The sequence below is a fragment of the Drosophila albomicans genome, chromosome 2R, assembly GCF_009650485.2.
Source record: "Drosophila albomicans strain 15112-1751.03 chromosome 2R, ASM965048v2, whole genome shotgun sequence".
In the NCBI taxonomy this organism is placed as follows: Eukaryota; Metazoa; Arthropoda; class Insecta; order Diptera; family Drosophilidae; genus Drosophila; species Drosophila albomicans.
The window spans coordinates 14117050-14135071 of NC_047631.2; the positions used below are offsets into that span (position 1 = coordinate 14117050).

At 41.3% G+C, this 18022-nt stretch overlaps 2 protein-coding genes across 9 annotated transcripts in view; one reads left to right on the top strand and one right to left on the bottom strand.

Moving 5' to 3' along the window:
• The window catches only part of LOC117576436 (complexin), a 30664-nt gene extending 13607 nt beyond the window's left edge, over positions 1–17057 (bottom strand). For 2 of the 7 annotated variants that reach the window (XM_034261192.2, XM_034261191.2), the window contains exons 1-3: positions 15074–15165; positions 13725–13960; positions 11470–11627 (exon numbers count right to left, since the gene is read on the bottom strand). In XM_034261192.2, coding sequence (XP_034117083.1) covers positions 11470–11524 — 55 coding nt within the window. In that variant the 5' untranslated portion in view covers positions 11525–11627; positions 13725–13960; positions 15074–15165. The other 5 variants (XM_052007997.1, XM_034261189.2, XM_034261187.2 and 2 more) reach the window with 5 other exon arrangements.
• LOC117576438 (ankyrin repeat and SOCS box protein 13) overlaps positions 1–18022 on the top strand; it is a 30157-nt gene that overhangs the window by 6179 nt on the left and 5956 nt on the right. Inside the window, exon 1 of one of the 2 annotated variants that reach the window (XM_052007995.1) lies at positions 8016–8093. The exons of the other annotated variant lie outside the window; for it this stretch is intronic. Within the exon in view, the coding sequence (XP_051863955.1) occupies positions 8082–8093 (12 nt within the window). The 5' untranslated portion in view covers positions 8016–8081. Of the gene's footprint in view, positions 1–8015; positions 8094–18022 lie in introns of those variants that run through there. 2 annotated transcript variants of the gene reach the window in all.

The following is an 18022-nucleotide window of genomic DNA, read 5'->3' on the forward strand; positions in this document are numbered from 1 at the left end:
GGCTTTTAAGGCTGCTGCTGCCTGCGACTCTGGATGCTCGACTCTTCGGCTATTGCTGCTGCTGCTGATTGCGTCAGAGTGAGTGAACTTCAGTCGCTGGAGTGCAGAGCTGGAGTAGGAGTATTGTCAGCGATAGCCTGGCTTTTTATGCCAAAAACAGCGACTGCTGTCGCTGCGGTTGCTGCTGCTTCGCAGTCGCTGTTCGCTGTCGACGTCGCCTGGACCGCGTCGTGATTTGGATTCTGAGCACACACACACAGAGGATGACCTAAGCGCAGGGGATGACGCTTAACTTGCAACTAGGAAACTGAGCAGCCCAAGTCCAGCGCCTGCGCAGGACCGCAAAACGCTTTTGCCTGATAACAGCAGCAGCGACAGTCGAGGCAGCAGTTGAAGCAGCAGACAGCGACTGCGAGTTGCGCTTTGGCTCGCTCTAATTATTGTTGTCTCGCACTCAACGTCGACGTCGCAGCCTCCGAAAAACGGCGCAAACGCACAAAAAATTCCCACGCGTTGCTCTTGAGCGCTTTTCCGGGCAGCAGTCGAAGGGCAGAGCAAGAGAGGGAGGGGGATGCGTTTTTGGGGGTGTCGTAGTGACCACATTTTGCTTAAGCGCGTTTAAATAGCTTCGTCCTGGCAGCAGCGTCGCAGCATCAGTCACAGTCTCTGCCACAATTTCGCAGTCGCTGTCTCTGCTACTATCGCTGCCTCTGCCTCTGTCGCAGCCTCTGCCTCTGTCGCTGCCGCTGCATGTTGTTGGTCGGTCTGTTGGTCGCTTGGTCTATGTGTTATGTGTTAAAGGCAACGCACATTAAATTGAATTTATAGTCATCAATTTGCTGAATAGCTTTGTGAATTAACTTTTTAGGGTGCGCTTGATTTGTGTTTCAACGTTCGTTTATTGTTTTCTTAAATCAGTCAAAGTATTTTCATAATAAAAATTGATTTGTCCCCAAAAATGTTTGTCAAATGTTGCAATCCCTTTCAACACTTCCTTCCCCCCACTCCTCCCACAATTGCTAGCGAAATGTTGCGCTTTTATGCGACTTTTGTAATTTGCTTTATGAACTTTATGAACTTTGCCTTTTATGCCAGTTTTGCGCTTTCCGTTGTTCTTGATTTTATTTTTGAGATTTTCTTTTCTATTTGTGGCTGCAACTGACTTGTAATAAACAAGCCAAGTTCTTCGTCTTCTGTTCTGTTCTGTTCTGTTCTTTGGGTGGTCGTAAAGCATCTTTTGCGATGACGACGACGACGACGACGAAGAAGAAGTCCTTTAAAAGTCAGAAAGTCAGTTGCGAGTTTTAGATGCCACGCTGCATGGCAAGTGCACAACTCAATTAAAAACTAATCAAGCCTATTGTAATATAATTATCATGACAGCATAATTAACACCGCTTGTGCATGCTGTTCACCTCCCACTCCTCCCACTCCTTCGCACTCCTTCCCACTCTTACCATTTCCATTCCCATTCACAGCATCGCTCCATCAACTTCATTTACTGCTTTCCCATTTATTCTCTTTTACTACAATTTGCCGGCTATTTTGCATATTTCATTTATTTTCTAATGGACAACCCGTTGGCCATCGATGGCCCCTTAAAGACTGCTTCACACACACACACACACACATACCGAAAAAAAGCGAAGAAAAACGGAAGCCTTCAATTTGTGTGCAGCATTTTCTTGACAGCGTCTCTTCTCCCACCTTTTTTCTCCCTTTTTACTCGAAATGAAATCACTTTGAATCTGAGTATACAAATTGGTTGTTCTAAGACCATTTTTTCTTTTTGCGCTTTCCTATTTTCATTTTCTTTGCTTTCATTTCAGTTTTTTTCATTTTTTTTTGTTGCTGCTGCCGTTAAAAGCTTTACTTTTGCCGCTGCGTGTCTTGGCCATAATGAGGGTACTTAATACCTAGCCCTGCGGCCGGGCCGTGATATATCATCGTGGCAAGGAGTATATACGTTATGCGTTATGTGTATAGCAAGCGAGCGAGGCTAAGTGCTATGTGGAGCTGTCCGGCAGTCATAAGTCTGATATACGATCTAAAGAGCGGATAAGTAAGTCGCACGCTGCGTTTTATTGCTTCGACTGCTATTTTGAATACCAACACGTCAGAGCTTGGTGCCAAATGGCAAAGAATTGAACGCGGTTGGGGAAGGGGGAGGGGGAGGGGGGGCGAAGCAGAGGCTTCTCTAGTAATTGTCTTAGGCTGTGGATATGGATGTCGCATTGAATCTGAATGTGGATGACTGGGTGACATTTATGCGACTTAATACGCGCACGCTGTGGGAATACTACATTAGAGTTCCATTTCCACACACACACACTCGCACACACATACTAGCACACACATACTAGCACACACACACACTTATAAACATATAAAATGACAAGAAATGGAAAAAGGAAGCAGCAACCATTTGTGCCGAGTGCTCAGCGCCTCAGTTGCCCATCATCCTTTTACTTTGCTCTCTCTCTCTCTCTCTCTTTCGCTCTCGCTCACTTCTCTTTCACTCGCTATCTATCCATCTTGCTCTCATGCTGCACCCCCTTCTCTTTGCCTTGTGTGTGCGTAATTTTTCTGCTCGTCGCTTCTTTTTTTTCTTGTTTTTTTTTTTTTGTTCTCTTTGCGTTTCGTTTTATTGTAAGGAGTTGGTGAAAAGGCACGAACGTCAAATTATTTTCTTGCTTAATCCGGTTCAAGACCGCTGAGCTTTGTTACAGCCACCGCCCTCTCCCCCCTCTCGCCAACTCCTTCCGCATCCGCATCTGGGTCAGAGGTTGTGTGGAGACAGAGAGGAGAGAGGGAGAGACGTGCTACAAATGACAGGAAGCGGGCACTGCCAATGGCTTGACTTCAGCTTGGGTTATTCGCAATCCTGTGTGCGTAGATGCGAGTTCTATAACTAGGATGTGGATGAGGAGGCTGCTTCGACTGCGACTTCGACTGGCTTAAGCAGCTGAGAGCGTCGTCGTTGCTACTTCCATTTTCCGCCTGCCATCCCCGATGATTTCATTGTCATAGTCGCTAATAGCAACTACCATATTCTTGGCGTAATTACATTTTAACAGCCTCAAAGAGCCTGAATATTTACTTATGGTCACAGTACACACCCCCACACACCACGAGTCGAGTCTTACACTTGTATCTGTATCTGTATCTGTTGCTCTGAATGTATCTTTAGTTGTGACTGTGACTGTGGCTGCTGCGTGCGTGTGCATAAGTAAGCGCAAAAGTCGACTCTGCACAAAGGCACAAAGGTGCCGGAGGAAGGGGGCGTTACAGTGGGCGTGTGCCAAGTGTTAAGATGTTGTCGGCACTGTATGTGTGTGTGTGTGTGTACTTGTACTTGTGCCAAAAGGATCCTTCCTGCCTTGCGCCTTCGTCCTGCCCCCTTCGCAGCTTATGGCTCTTCATAATGACGCAAGTAAATCTCATTGCCATTTCGCTGGCTGCACTCAATTCTTTTTTTCTAGCGCCAGCAATTAGTTGTAAGCCGACAACACTCCACAAGCTTGCCGCCTGTCCCCCGCTACCCGCTGCCCGCATGCCCAACACCCGCATCTGCTTCCCCGCCTCTTTGTGCCTCCATCATCAGCATGTTGGACCCCGCCCCACACTCGTAACTCGTGGCGTGGCAGGCATGTCAATGTCAGGAATGTGCCTTCATGTCAGTTGAATGCTGGAAATTTGACAAAAATGCCTGCAGACTTTGCCTCTGTTCCCCTTCCCCTTCCCTCTTCACTCGGACCGAACGACAGCTGATAAACTGCATGCAAATATTTTGGTCGCTCTGCCAGCTGTTCGAGCACAAATATTTAAAGAATTTTTAATATGCACCATTTATGTGGGACTACCATTTCACCCCTCATTCTCTCTTCCTTCCCATCTCATTCCTTTTTGCTAGGCACACAGTCAGAATTTAATGCGTCATTTTGCGTATAGTTTTGTGGTCCTTTTGTGCCCCGATGGGATTAGTTATGCCACGCAGCTGATGACGATGCTACGTGAGAGGCGACAACTCATGATGCAACGCATTCCAGTTTGCCACTGACACGAGGTTTTAGCAATCAAAGCATTTGCAGTTGAACGCTGCTAAATTAATTACGCATACGTCACGTTGGCCAGACATAACTACTTTTTTTTTGCATGCACAGCGCGTTCATGTGAGAATTAGAAACGCTTTTCAATTTGTGAATTAATGAGAGGTTAAAGTGTTGAGGAGGCGTGTCTCGCGTTTAGCTTTAATGAACTGTAGTTAAACAGTGAAGAGGTTAGGAGACAAATGATAGAAAGAATTGAATTATCTAAAAGATAATGTTAAAAATGCTGAGATAAACAATTTCTGAACACGTTCGGAACCTACGAATCCTATAGGCAACATTTTTGTTGCAGTTAAAAACCAGAGTCGCAATTTATTGTTGGACTTTTTATTTTTTATACAATCTTAAGTTGAGTCAACTGTTTTACAGTTTCTGTTGTAGTATTTTCAAGTTGTAGTATAGATTAGTATTATATATATAATCATTTAATACATAATTTTTAATACAAAATCAAAATTTCTTAAATTCCCGAAATTTCATTCGTTTCCGAAAGTTTTATTTCATTTAATTTAAAATTTTTAAAAGTCGCAGGCTAATAAACCAGCATTAAAACAAACATATCGATAATTTCTTCAGAGGCTTTTAGCAGACCGATATACTAACATTAGCACAAACATATCGATAAACAGCTATCGCTAAAGTAAGTGCGATAACACTCTAAAAGACATTTCTCCATTTCTAGAAAATAAGAAATATTACTGAGAGTAAGTATTAAAACGGAGTATTCGCATAAATAACTTGAGTTAATTTAATAAATATTGTAAAGCAACTACTGCATTTAACTGTACTACAGATTTATTTAATAAATTCATTTGCAATACATATTTCACTTGACATATTGCTGCCAATTTGCGTAGTTCTTAAAAGCAATTGAATTACCAAGAAACCATAAAGCAAAGCTAATCCTCAATAATGTGCAACTGGACAGAATTGTCAATAAGGCCAACAGAATTTAATCACCATCAATAAAGTTATAGTCTATAAAATATATATATGTTTTTTGTACAACTTTTAGTTGAGCTGTTAGCAAACATTTAACTTCTTAAAGCTGTTAATCGCAATAAGAATATCTCTCAGCTATCACATAAGCAATCAATAAATCAATCCGAAAAGCATTTCCATTTGTTTGGCACTCATTGAATTTCACAATTAAGTGTTGACCACAAAAATTGGCATAAGAATGCCAAGCGAAACACAACAAGAACATTAGACGAAGAGTATCTGCTGCATTCATGTTAAATTATTGAACTAATGAAATCGTTGTGAGCAATTAGAACAACAAGAACGCATGGTGACACAACCATAATCAAGGTTAGATTATATAATTGAATTTAAGCATTAACCACACACAGACACACACATAGAGAGAAAGAGAGAGAGAGACACCCACAATCCTGGGAAGCAAGCAGGTCGTGTCTAATTTTCCATTTGGTTTTCCACATGATGGACACAGATGTGTCGAGCAATTGAAAATTTGCAAATACGAGTATAAACGGTGCTCGAAGGAGAAGGTGGACGAAGGGGGAGAGTAGGGGGGATAAAAACTACATATACATCAATTGCACATGTTGTGGACAGCTGTAGCTGCTTTCCATATCTAGTATATATGTTTATCTCTGCAGCTGTAGCTGTATCTATCTGTATCTGTGAATGTATCTGTATCTGTATCTGTCATGTAGGTGCCCGTGTCTTGCATGCCAGTGGCATGTGTCGCATGTGTCAAAATGTTTGCTCATCAAAATGGGCACTGAGAATAGTAGAGAGAGAGAGAGAGAGAGAATAGTGGGGAGAGAGTAAAGAATAGAGTAAAGAGTGTGTACTATGTACTACACATATATTTGTTTTGTTGTTGTTTGGTTTTTTATTGAGGACTCAGCATTTGTGTGTTGTATTGACAGGCTTAGCTAACTTAAGTGTATTTTAGGGGGAGGGTAAAAAGGGTTCTCTTTTTTTTGTTGTTGTTTTGTTTAGGGATTTAAAATAGAATAGATTGTAATAGTATTATACATACGAGAGATAGAGATAGTGTTGTATATATATATATGTATAGTTAAGTATATGTACATAGCAATAATATTTACTTATACTTTACCTCATTGTAAATACGTTGTATATTTAGTTGTAGAGTTGTAGTTGTAGTAGTTGTAGTTGTAGTTAAGAGTAGTTATAGTAGAATAGGTAGTAGAAGATGTAAGTTGTTTTGTAGTTAGTATGGTTCCATATTTTGTTATAGTAGTAGTTGTTGTAGTAGTACGATAGTAGTACGATAGTTGTACGATAGTAGTACGATAGTAGTAGTAGAAGTTAGTAGTTGAAGAAGTAGAAGTTGAAATATAAATAGTTGAAAAAGCATTTAGAACCAAAAAGAGAATATATTTATTGTTTTTTTTTAAGGTTTATAGTAGTGGAAAGCAAGAGATAGGAAATAGTAGTAGTAGTAGTTAACGTTCAATAGAAATTGTAATTTGTTGAATGCAAAATTAAATTGGAATCGTATATAGTAAGTATATATTTGGTATTTGGTTTGTTTAGTTTAGTTTATAGTTTTGGCTTTTTGTTTTTTGTTAGTTTGGTTAACGAAATCAGAAATCAGAAACAGAAAACTCATCACAATGCTAAGGTATGTGGTGTTCTCAAATAGTTCAAAAAGTTATAGTTGAGCGATAGTATATAGTACAAATGGTTGGTTGGGTCTCAAATTCTCTATACAAAATGTGGCTCTAAATGATGTTTTTGAACTCAAAAATGCAAATTGAATTTTGTTGCAAAGAATTTAAATAATAAATGTTAATTAAAATAGTTTCGTTCGCGCACATTATCATTGTTGTTGCTCTACGGTAATGTTTTTTATTTGATTTGATTTTTCTTTGCTATAGTTTCGTTTTAAGCAGATTCAAATTGAATTCGATGGCAGCAGCAAAAAGTTTTGTTGACAAAAGTTTCGGGGAATGCATAATTAACGTTAGTGAAAGCTCATTTTATATATACTTTTTGTTGGGTGCAACTATGGCAGACGCTTTTTGGCTTTGTTGTTGAGGGGCAGTTGAGGGGTTGAGGGGTGTGCAGCAAGTAAAATGCGAGTACATATGTAAGTTGATGGAATAAATTTGAGTTTGTAGTAAAAACTAAAAGGCAATCAAGCCCAAAAATGCTTTTGGGGGGTTAGCATATCATATACGATGTGGCATGGCATATAGTATCATTATATATTATATATTTCGAACACGGATGCTGATCATAATATGTGGGAAGGTGTCGCTAATTTGGAATTTGTTGCTTTTCATAGCATATATGCAATATATCATACAATACAATCATATAGATTCGAATCAAAAGATGATTTTTGCTGGTGTTGTGGTTAATATCATATTATTTATTATTATTACAAAAAGGAGTACGAGTACGAGTTGAATGCAAAGAAACGATTATATAAAAGGTATTTTATTTTGATTTGAATATTACCGCCTGCAGCATCTGTTTAGCGTGTGTTTTGTCGGGGAAAGTAAAGGTTAAAGTTACCATTAATATATTATAGTATTTTGAGTAGTAAAGTTTTCGGTAAAACTTCATGTTGAAAAATGAATTTGATAGCTTTAGTAAAATACATATCAGCAAGAGAAATTGGAATAAGTTGAAAAGATTGTAGTAAAGTGTGTAAGGTGTAGTTGCTGTTGCTGTTGTGTGTGTGTTTTGTGTGTTTTTGATTTTGATTGAAAAACAGGAGAAACTCGAGCCTTTGGGCGCAATCTTTAAAGCGTACACTTTGGCGTATACTTGATATAAGCGGCACAGCTGCCGCCTTTTGCCATCCACCAAGCTCAAATTTCCGTTGTATTCCAGAAGTATTACGAGTACAATGTGGGCGGCGTGTGTCCTGAACACGGACGTGAATCGTGGACGTGGTCGTGGACGTGGAAGTGAATCGTGGACGGAATCTTGGACGTGGTCGTGGCGTGACTTGACGTGGCATTCATGTTAATGTTAGTGAGTACAAGTACAAAATAAAAGAAGCATATCAAAAAAAAAAAAATAACAAGTGGAAAAAAATGAAAAGAATCAAATAACCTCCTTATCGAGAAAGAGAGTGTGAGAGAGAGAGAAGTGGAGGGTAGGCAGAAGGAAATTGTAATAGAAGAAATTGAATTGTGTGTTTTCATTTTTTTTCTTTTTTTTATAAAGCCGATGGCAGCTGAGCTCATTGTTGCCACAGCGGCTGCTGCTGCTGCTTCTGTTATGGGCGTGGCAGTATGCGTGGGCGTGAAAGTAGGCGTGTGTTTGTTTCTGTTGTTGTTGTTGTTGTTGTATATGTTTTGTGTCAGTGAAGTGCATGAAGATTCTAAGGATTGCTGTGCTGTGCTGTGCACTTGGGTATCGTTTTAGGTGTTTGCTGAGTTTTGCTGCCGTGTTTTGTTTGCCGTGTTATGCTGTGTTGTGTTGTGTGTGTCAAGCTCTTGTGTATGTGTGTGTGTGTAAGTGTTGGTGTTTGGTGTTGTGTGTGTGTTTTACAATGAGGTAAAGTTCGGCTGTGAAGGTTTTTCTCTTTTTATTTTTTTTGAAGAGGAGGAGCGTACAAATATGTACACACATTATTTATTTTTTTGTTCATTTCTGGGTATTTGCTGTATTTTTATCAAAAGGAGCATTATATGATTTCTGTGTGTGGTGCACTTAAGCTTAAGTAGAGAATACAATTACGATTACATTATAAGAATACGTAGTTTTATTTATTATTTTTTGGGATGGGAGTGGAAACTAGACGAAAAGGGAGAAAGTGAGAGATTGAGAGTGATTCTTATGGATCAGCGATCTTTTGTGTGTAGTGTGTGTGTTTTGTAGTGTAGTGTATAGTTTTAGTATTTAAATATACTGCACTTTTGCGTGTGTATTTTTTATGTGCAACGCTAGATCTTAAATAATACAAAGTACTTTTTAAATACTTTCTTATGCTGTTGTAACTTGAAAATCAATTTCAATTTTGAACGAGTCTAAATTTCTAGTTAAAATTTCTTTCATCATATTTCATGCTATGTTTTTTTGTTTTTTGTTATTTTAGTTTTTCGCCAATCAACAAAAGTCTCGATCTTCATTCAAAACTGAAACACAAGCGCTAAAATTATAACTAAACGGAATTGTGCCAGATATAATAATATAGTAGTTGTATATACGATATCATCAAAATATTATATAGTTATGAAACTTATTTCGATTAGCTCAATGACCACTTCTAATGATGGTGCCAAAAACTTACGCAATCAATGAAAAATTCTTCGCAATTTTGCTGAACAATAAACGCTTACCTGAAAAGAAAAGAAGAGAAAGAGAAATGAAATGGAAATGGGTTTTACTAAAGCAATTAGGGATAGTTGGGAATGCGACAATAAATTCACATACGAATGGCAATAAATGTCATGTTGAATGATAATTGTGAAACGAAACGAAAATGATATTTTATTGCATTGCTCGGACTGCACGTTTGCAACATTTATTACTGGCAAATCCACACATATAAGTTATCCATCCCTACAATGGCAATAAAGGCTAACACGATGTGAAAAGCTCAGCTCAAATAAATCTCTCTGATACTCGGTGACAATAGAAACGCATTAGCTGCCACCCTCCACCCTCCCACCCTCCAATCCCAACCCCAACCCCAAGTCAAGGGATTTCCTTGATTTGCTTCTTACAACTGTTTTGTTCCCCTACACATGTGGCAACTTTAAAAAGTACAATTCCTAAACAATGTTCTTCGGTTGCAGTTGAGTTAAAAAGTAGTTCGAATGTTTTACGATTTGTGCTCTTTATTTTTATTTTTATTTTCTCATATTTGTCGCATTTTTATGTCGATTTTTGAGTGCTTGCTGAGAGCATCTGCAGTTTTGTATTTGGGTAATTGACATACGTGTGTTACACACACGTTTTTCGTGTTTTATGTGTGCATTATATATACATTACGTATACGACGACGACTACGAGGACTGTGCAGCAGCAACTGTATTATATATAGTATAGTATTTCGATTTGATTTCTCGATTTTTATGACCATGCTAATGGCATTTTCATGTTTAGCTAGTCTATCACTGCCAGACTTTGACGGCCTAATGCTCAATTGCCAATCGCAATCACACGAACCTCAGCGCGCAGAGCTTCGCCTCCTGCTCTTCCTCCTCCTCTTCTTCCTCCTAACCGCACTCTTTTCACCGACGACAGCTTGACATTGCTCGTGGCAGCAAGTGGTATGGATGGTAAGTGGCAGCTAGCATGAGGGAAGGGGAGGAGGGGGAGAGCAATGATTGAGCTGCCTGGTTGTCACTGCTTGGTAAAATGTGTAAGTGGTATTATGCCTGTTATAAGTCGACCAAGGACTCGACTCGACTATGAAAGTGCTGTGAATTTAGCATCAATCTACGCAATTAAGTGTATCAATTTGTTGGAACCACTTCCCGACGCATTCGTGCAGAATTTCTGCGCTTGATAAGCGACTCTCCGACTCTCCGAGTCTCTCTCTCGCAGGTCTTAAAAGACAGCAGCGACACGGCCAACGTCAGCTTCAGTTTCAGTTTCAGGCAACATGAAAAGGCAAGCAGAGAGAGAGAGAGGAGGGGAGGGGGAGTAGAGGTGACCCCCGCTAGCTGGCCGAGAGCTGTTTACGATGCCTTGGGGCAGCAAATGGCGCTTGCAAATTGAGCAAGACTGCCTGACTGACTGACTGACTGCCTGCCTGCCACCTTCTTCTTCTCTCCTAGATACACACACACACACACACGCACACACATAGTCTGTGAGATACATTATGTAAATGGTGGCTCGGCCTTTTGCTCGCATGTCGCAGCTTCACATTTCGCAACTGGCAAAGTGGCATAATGGCAAGTGGCATGTGGCATGTGGCATGTAGTCGGATGTAGCATGTAGCAAGTAGCATGTAGCATGTGGCATGTGGCATGTCGCATGCTGCCAGTTGATAAGCATTTTAAATAAAATATCCTAACTCGCGCCACCGTTTTTGAAAGCATTCAATGATTTTCCAAGCGATTGCACAGCCAATGATTAAACAATAACAACAACAACAACAATAGCAGCAACTACTAGTCGAGCATTAAGAGGGGGGGGGGGAAAAGTAGAAAACGCTGAGCGTTGGCCACTTTCATGTGCGGCAATTTTCTTGGCGCGCTGTGTGCAGCAGCTTGAAAATGAATTATGTATGTGTATCGATCGCATGCCAAAAATACATATATGTATGTATCTTTGTGTGCGTGTGTGTATTATGTATATGAGCTTAATAAGATGCGATTATAGAGAGAGTGGGGGGAGAGAGAGAGATACAAAGATATATCTGTGCGAGTGGCTTTCGACTTTGACTTACCTTTAACGGCACTTAATTGGTTTCCCACCATCTGTTTCGCTATGAACGCCGCCATTTTTCTTTACGCTCTGCGACTCCTCTCTATGGGCGTGTGTGGGCGTGACTCTGGCGTATGTATATATATAGAATGCACTTTCGGTTGACTTTGAGACCAAAAACTGGAAAAGAAATGTGCAGAAAAAGGCAGCAAATTAAATGATGCTCATAACAAGACACATACAAAAAATGAGAATAATGAAAGGACAATGCCCAAGAGGACAATGCGTCTGCGTCTCCCCCTCATCAAGAGAGTGACCAAGCAACTCGAGTACAGGCATCTCTCGCTGGACTCGCCGCCAAGTTGGCCCTGTCACCTGTTTCAAGCGCTGATACTTTAAGCCGATTAGCTTAAATGCCGCCCGCTTCGTTGCCTCTGTCTAGCAGCGAAGTTCGCCTTCTTCTTCGTCTCCATCTTCATCTCCATCGCGCAGTTTACATTTCTCTGTCGCTGACATATTCGCTGATTCTCTACTCTGCGTTGTTGTTCTCCCTGTGGTATGGGGAACACATTGCTGACATTACCACGCAGCTGCTCCAGCCTGCTGCCTGCTGCCGGCTGCCTGCTGCTGTACTACATAATCTAATATTATCTGAGGCCCGGCACAATAATACTTAATGAAGAAAGAAGAAAATTTTCAATTTTGTTAAGGCCGCCAGCCACAGCAGAGCAGAGGATAGCAGAGCTTGGCACAGCAGGAGGCGGCCCTTAACTTTAGCTTACATTTCCATTTCCATTTCCCATCTACTAGCTGCAGAGGCTTTATAACCATATATTAATATTTGCTCAAATTGGGCTAACGAACTTAAGCCGACGGCAAACCAGAGACAGCGACGGAGGCGGAGATGGAGATGGAGAGACGAGAGTTTTTCGGCAGGGAAAAAGTTGCAACAAATTAAAACAACACCAGCTAAACGAGCAACGAAATTAGTTTGACATAAAAAGCATACGCCTGCCAGGCAAACAGACAGACAGATAGACGGACGGACAGACGGACGGACGGACGCTCGAAATGACAGACTGACAGATCGGCAGGATGTAGCAGGACTCAGCTCCACTCTCTCTGTGTGTTTTCCCTCTCTCTCTCTCTCTCTTGCTTCCTGTCTGTGCCAAGCTAATGAATTAAGCTGGCGCTGAAAAAAATTTTCAGCTTTTCATGTGCCCTGCGGCCACGCGTCAGCAGAATTGTTTATTGGACGACGTAGAACTCCTCTGCGGCGTTCTCCGCCTCCTCCTCAAAGCAAAAGCAAAACACATTTGGCCGTTAACGAAATTCACGAAAATTCTCTTTAATTTGCAACTTGGCAAGAGGATAGCAACATTGTCGAAACAGAAGGGTTTTCACATCCACAGCTAAAGCCAACGGCTTTGACGGACGGACGGACAGACGGACGGACGGGCAGACGGACGGAACCAACCTAGCTGCGGCCCTAATATATGTAAATAAAAGCACAAATTTATGGGTTTCGTGTTTAGAATTTGATGTGCCAGCTGCTCCTACTTCTTGTTCTCAAGGTGTGCCACAACACACAGTACAACACAACGTAGAACTGAAAAAAAGGGAACAGAGAAATAAAAAACGAATTCGCATTTCTCTGTGGCCAGGCGACGGCGGCTATCCAATTACGTTTGAAGTTCTTTTGCTGTTTTCTTTGCTTTCTACCTGATATGAGCAGAAAAATAAAAATAAAGAACGTAAAGCTAAAGCCAATAAACACGCAAATAAGCCAAGTTGAGTTTGCTGTGCTGCGTCTATGGGCACCTTTATAACCAACCTATCAAATGGGGGTCAGCGCACAAATATCAAGTATACGCAACGTAAGCCTTTCGAAAGTCAACAGCATTACAATGAAGTGAACCTTTTCATTTCATTTTTTTCTCTTTTGCAAATCAATGCAAATCAAAATGGAAAGCCTTTCATTCTTTGTTTAAAACTGCAGTAAAGTATTAGAGAGGGGATGAAGTGGGGGGAGGTGGAATACTGGTACTTCACGCGTGAAAATGCGCAAAAGTTTATGCAAACATTTGACGTGAATTGCTGAGTTTAGAGTTTTCGAGTTTGGAGCATACTTGTCGCATACTTTAGACGCTTGGGGAATACTTTAAGATACTTTCAAATACTTTGGACAGCTTTAGATGGGTGCACACAGGTAAGGAAAGGGGGGAAAGAAGTGGGAGCGGGTTGTCTGCTAGTTTGGACAGCTGGGCCAAAGCTTACCTGGCACTCAGTAAATATTCCGTTGAGATTTGCCGCTGGGAAATTCTTTTATGTGATGCGTGTGTTGTGTTTGTTGTTGTTGTTATCAGCTGTTGTTCCTTGTATTCTTGTTGTTGTTGTTGTTGTAGAAGAGGCAAAAGTTGGAAAATTTGTTGTTTGTGTGTGGCTTGTTGTTTTTTTTTTTGTTTTAAAGAAATCCACTAAGAAGAGCGAGCATCAGACAGATAGAGTTTTTTCTGCAATGTAAATATAGATAAGAGAGAAGAAAAAAGAAAACAGAAACTTATATAAGTTAGAGGCAAGCAATATCGAGTGCGAAAGAGACAGACAGTAGAATACAAAAAAAAATGTAAAGAGAAGGGGTTAAAGTTGATACTGATGAGTTTGCATAGTTTGGTTAGTAGTACAATAACCATTGACCCTCCATAACATAACAACCTATTGACATTGCACCTAATTTAAACAGACGCAAACACACACACACACATACACAGACAAGCACGCGAGCAAACACACACACACACATTGTGTCTGCCGTGTGTATGCGAATGTGTTGTGCTGTTTTCTTTACTGTTTTCAGCGTGTGTGTGTTTGTTTCTTTTTTGTTGTCGTTTCGTTCGTTCTTTTGCTACTGATGTTGTTGTTGTGTTTTGTTGTTTTTATCGATATTTCTTTATTAGGGTTTCTTTTATGCGAGCGTGCACGTAAGTGCCCATTACGAATCTGGGTGGTGAAGCAAGAGGAGGCGCAGCAGGAGGAGGAAGAGTAGGAGCAGGGTAGCTCACACACACACACACACACACACACACCAACACATCAACACACAGCACACACGACGCTGCTTAAAACATTTTTACGTAACACACGCTGCTAACTGATTTAATCAAATTTTTTTTAAGAACTTTGACACTTTTTTTGTGTGTTTCCCCAATTTGGCATTTTGGATTACATAAAGCCGCCTTCGCTGTCGACGCAATTCAACTCTTTGCGTTTTTCGCAGTGCATTTAACTCGTAAACAATTTAATTGTTTATAATTGAATTAGTTTTGTTTTTGTTTCGCCTTTAATTTTTTTGTTGTAGTGCGTTTGCTGTGACCAAAGCCAACGGATTTGCTGCCTCATATGTGTGTATGTGTGTGTGTGTGTGCAATTGAATGTGTGTGAGGCTTTGTTTTATTATACATGGATTCACGCGTTCAAGTACATAATATACACACGCACACACACACGTACACACACTATGTATGATAAATACATATGTATGTTAGGTGCGTATGTTGGTAGTTCTTTTATTTAATACTTTTGCTTTGGCACTTTACTTTTGCTATATTTTATTCGGCGCTTCTTACTTCATGCTATGTTCGCACTCTTCTGTGTCGCACTGCCGAGTTCCCTACATGGAAAACTCGGGCCTTTGCGGCGCCGTCGCCGCCGCCACCAGTCGTTGCCATAGTCACAGCTGTAGGCTGCTGCGACGTCGGCGCTAGCGTCGGCATCGGCTTCGTCGGCGTCGTCGTCGTCTCATCGGCATCGACATCGACATCGGCCACACAGAAAAGAAGGCGCCTAAATTACAACAATAACCGAATGTGAAAAACACTCAACAATGCTCGCTCACTCACTCAATTCTGCCAAAGCTTTCGCTTATTGTGCTGGCTTCGCTTTGAGTGCGTTCACAAGCTAGCTGTACTGCTCTAACGCATGACGCATGGCATTTGAAGACAAAGCAGAGCGAACGAAAATGTATTACACTCGGGCAGAAAGGTAAAGCGCTCAAGGCGCTCAGATAATAGCCGTAGGGCTCCCTATGCGTTGTTGTTGTTGTTTCTCAACACTCACACATACAAATATACATGTGTGTGTGTGTGTGTGTGTGTTGAAATACATACGCGAAGATAGCACGAACGTTTGTGTGAGTGTGTGTGTACATAATAGCTTTTGGCTTTTTAACTAATAATATATTTATCTGCCGTCGCTTTTCGTCTACTTCTATTTCTATTACATAATATGTGTGTTTCCATTTTTTTCGCTATCTTGCTGCCTGCCTCGCGCTCTCTCTGGCTTGACTTTTTGACTTTGAAATGAAAAGCGTTGCCTACTTTTGTGCGCATGGCGCTTGCGCCCGGAAGGCCCACAAAAAAAAAGAAAACGAAAAGCGTACGAAATGAGAGTCAAGTCAAGTAAGTAAGTACAACTCGACTCGTACATTATGCGTTATTGATTTGTTGTTGTAATTTTAGTCGCAGCAGCAGCAAATAAAATGCCTGCTTGCTGATAAGTTAAACAACCATATGGCACATCTGCTAACGAGTTATGTTAGGCCAGCCTTTGCTTTTGCCTGTGCCTTTGCTGTGTTGCCTTTGGCCTTTGTTTGCCTGTCACTTGCCATTAGCTCACTTTCGTATGTGAGGGTGTGTGTGTGTGTGGCATGTGAGTGTGTGTGTGTGTTTTTGGAACTGTTAGACTGCTAGACAAAGCGGCAGCCTGAAGTTTTGTGGCGCATCGGAAACGCACAGCTTGAAAGAAGGAAATTGCAAAGTTCTTGGCCACGTCCGCAGCCAGCTGTCCTCCTCCTTCACCTCCTCTGCAGCCCCTCTTATCAGCTTCGTCCTGTGGTCAGCCCATGACAAGTGCATCAATTGCCTTAAGGGTCTCATGAGCTCTCTCTCTCTCTCTCTCTTTCTCTCTGGCTTGGTTGGCGGGGCAACGAGAATTCTAATTAGTGTGATATAAATCCAACAAATGCCGGGACTTTATTGTTTTGCACTCCATCAATTATAGTTTCTTAACATTTTCTTCGTTTCCTTCTTTTTTTTTGAGCAGCTTAGTGTGCGGTGGCGATTGCGGTGGCCAAGCAGACTTTGGCAGTGCTTTATATACCAATCAATTATATTTCCTGCTGCCTTTTGCGCTGCCTTTCAACTTATTTTTTGCCACAAATTGCTTATTACATCCGCAGACAGCCCTTTTCCCCTGCTCTCTCTCTTCCACTCTCCCCTCTCTCTCCTTCACCTGCGCTACTTCTGCTTGAGATGAATGTCACGTAGTGGCCACAAGTGAATTGCGTCCGCTGAGTACTGCGAAGGCGGCTGACGAAGGAGCAGGAGCAGGGAGGCGGAGGGGAGACGAGACGTAACATTGTTTTTAGCAGTCGAGCAAATGTTGAAATTTTTCACTTGATTATTGATGGCTCGCCACGGGGCTGCCAAAGCTTGGAGGAGCTCTTTGTCGAGCGCGCTTACCTACAACCGTTGAAGGCACCGTAACACACTACAAACAACAAAATTCCTCGACTTGTATTTTCGTGTTACTTTCAACAACAACAACTGTGTCTGTCACTGTCACTGGCATCGTTGTCGACACTCTGTATACATACCGAAAGCAAAAACAACACAACAACAGGAACAACAAGACGAAAGTTCACTCGACTCGTTGCAAAACTATACAACGAAAATACCAAAAAACTGTTATTTCACTGCTGCTCTCCTTCTGCTGCTGCTGTCCACCGAAATATGTAAGGAGAGCGCAAGCTAATAGTTAGAGAGCACGCATAACAGGGATAGCTAGCAAGCTTACAGCGGCCTAGTATAAATGAGAGAGCGAGAGAGAGAGAGCTCCATTGAGTGTGTGCATGTGTGTGTGTGTGTGAGTCGTCGCTCAATTTTACTTTGCCGTCAGTTTTGACAGTTGACCCCAACAGTAACAGCAACAGCAACAACAACAACACAACACATTTGTGCAAAAGCTCTCCTCTCTTTGCGAACGAAAGCTTGGCTAAATCGCTAGCTAAAAGCTGATAGTGCCTGCTGGCAATGAAATGATTAAAATGATTAAATAATAATTGATAGTAAATTGTAATGTCGTATGTTATGTGTTGGAAAGTCCTTTTGCTAATTAACACGCCAGCGAGATGCGAGTTGTGAATTCTGCCAACTGCTGCTGCTTCTGCCTCTGCTGCTTCTTACACATGCAATTGTTGTTGTTGTTGTCTGTTGTTGATTGATCAACAAATCGCTTTATGCTCATCCGACGGATGAGTTTTGCCGCTCGGAAACAGGAACCGGCGACAGGCGTTTGCTAATTTTTATGCCAGCATGCGTGTGTGTCTGTCTGTGTTTTCTGTGTTTTTTCTCTTATTTTTTTTATAGATTTGTTCCGCTTGTAAATTTTTACACACGAACCGGAAGATGTCGAGCGTACACAGAGCGCTGATAAAACAGACTAAGGCCTGCTGCTGTGCCGTGTCGTGCCGTTTGTGTCTTGTTTACCCAAAAAAATAAAAAGCGAAACAAAATCAA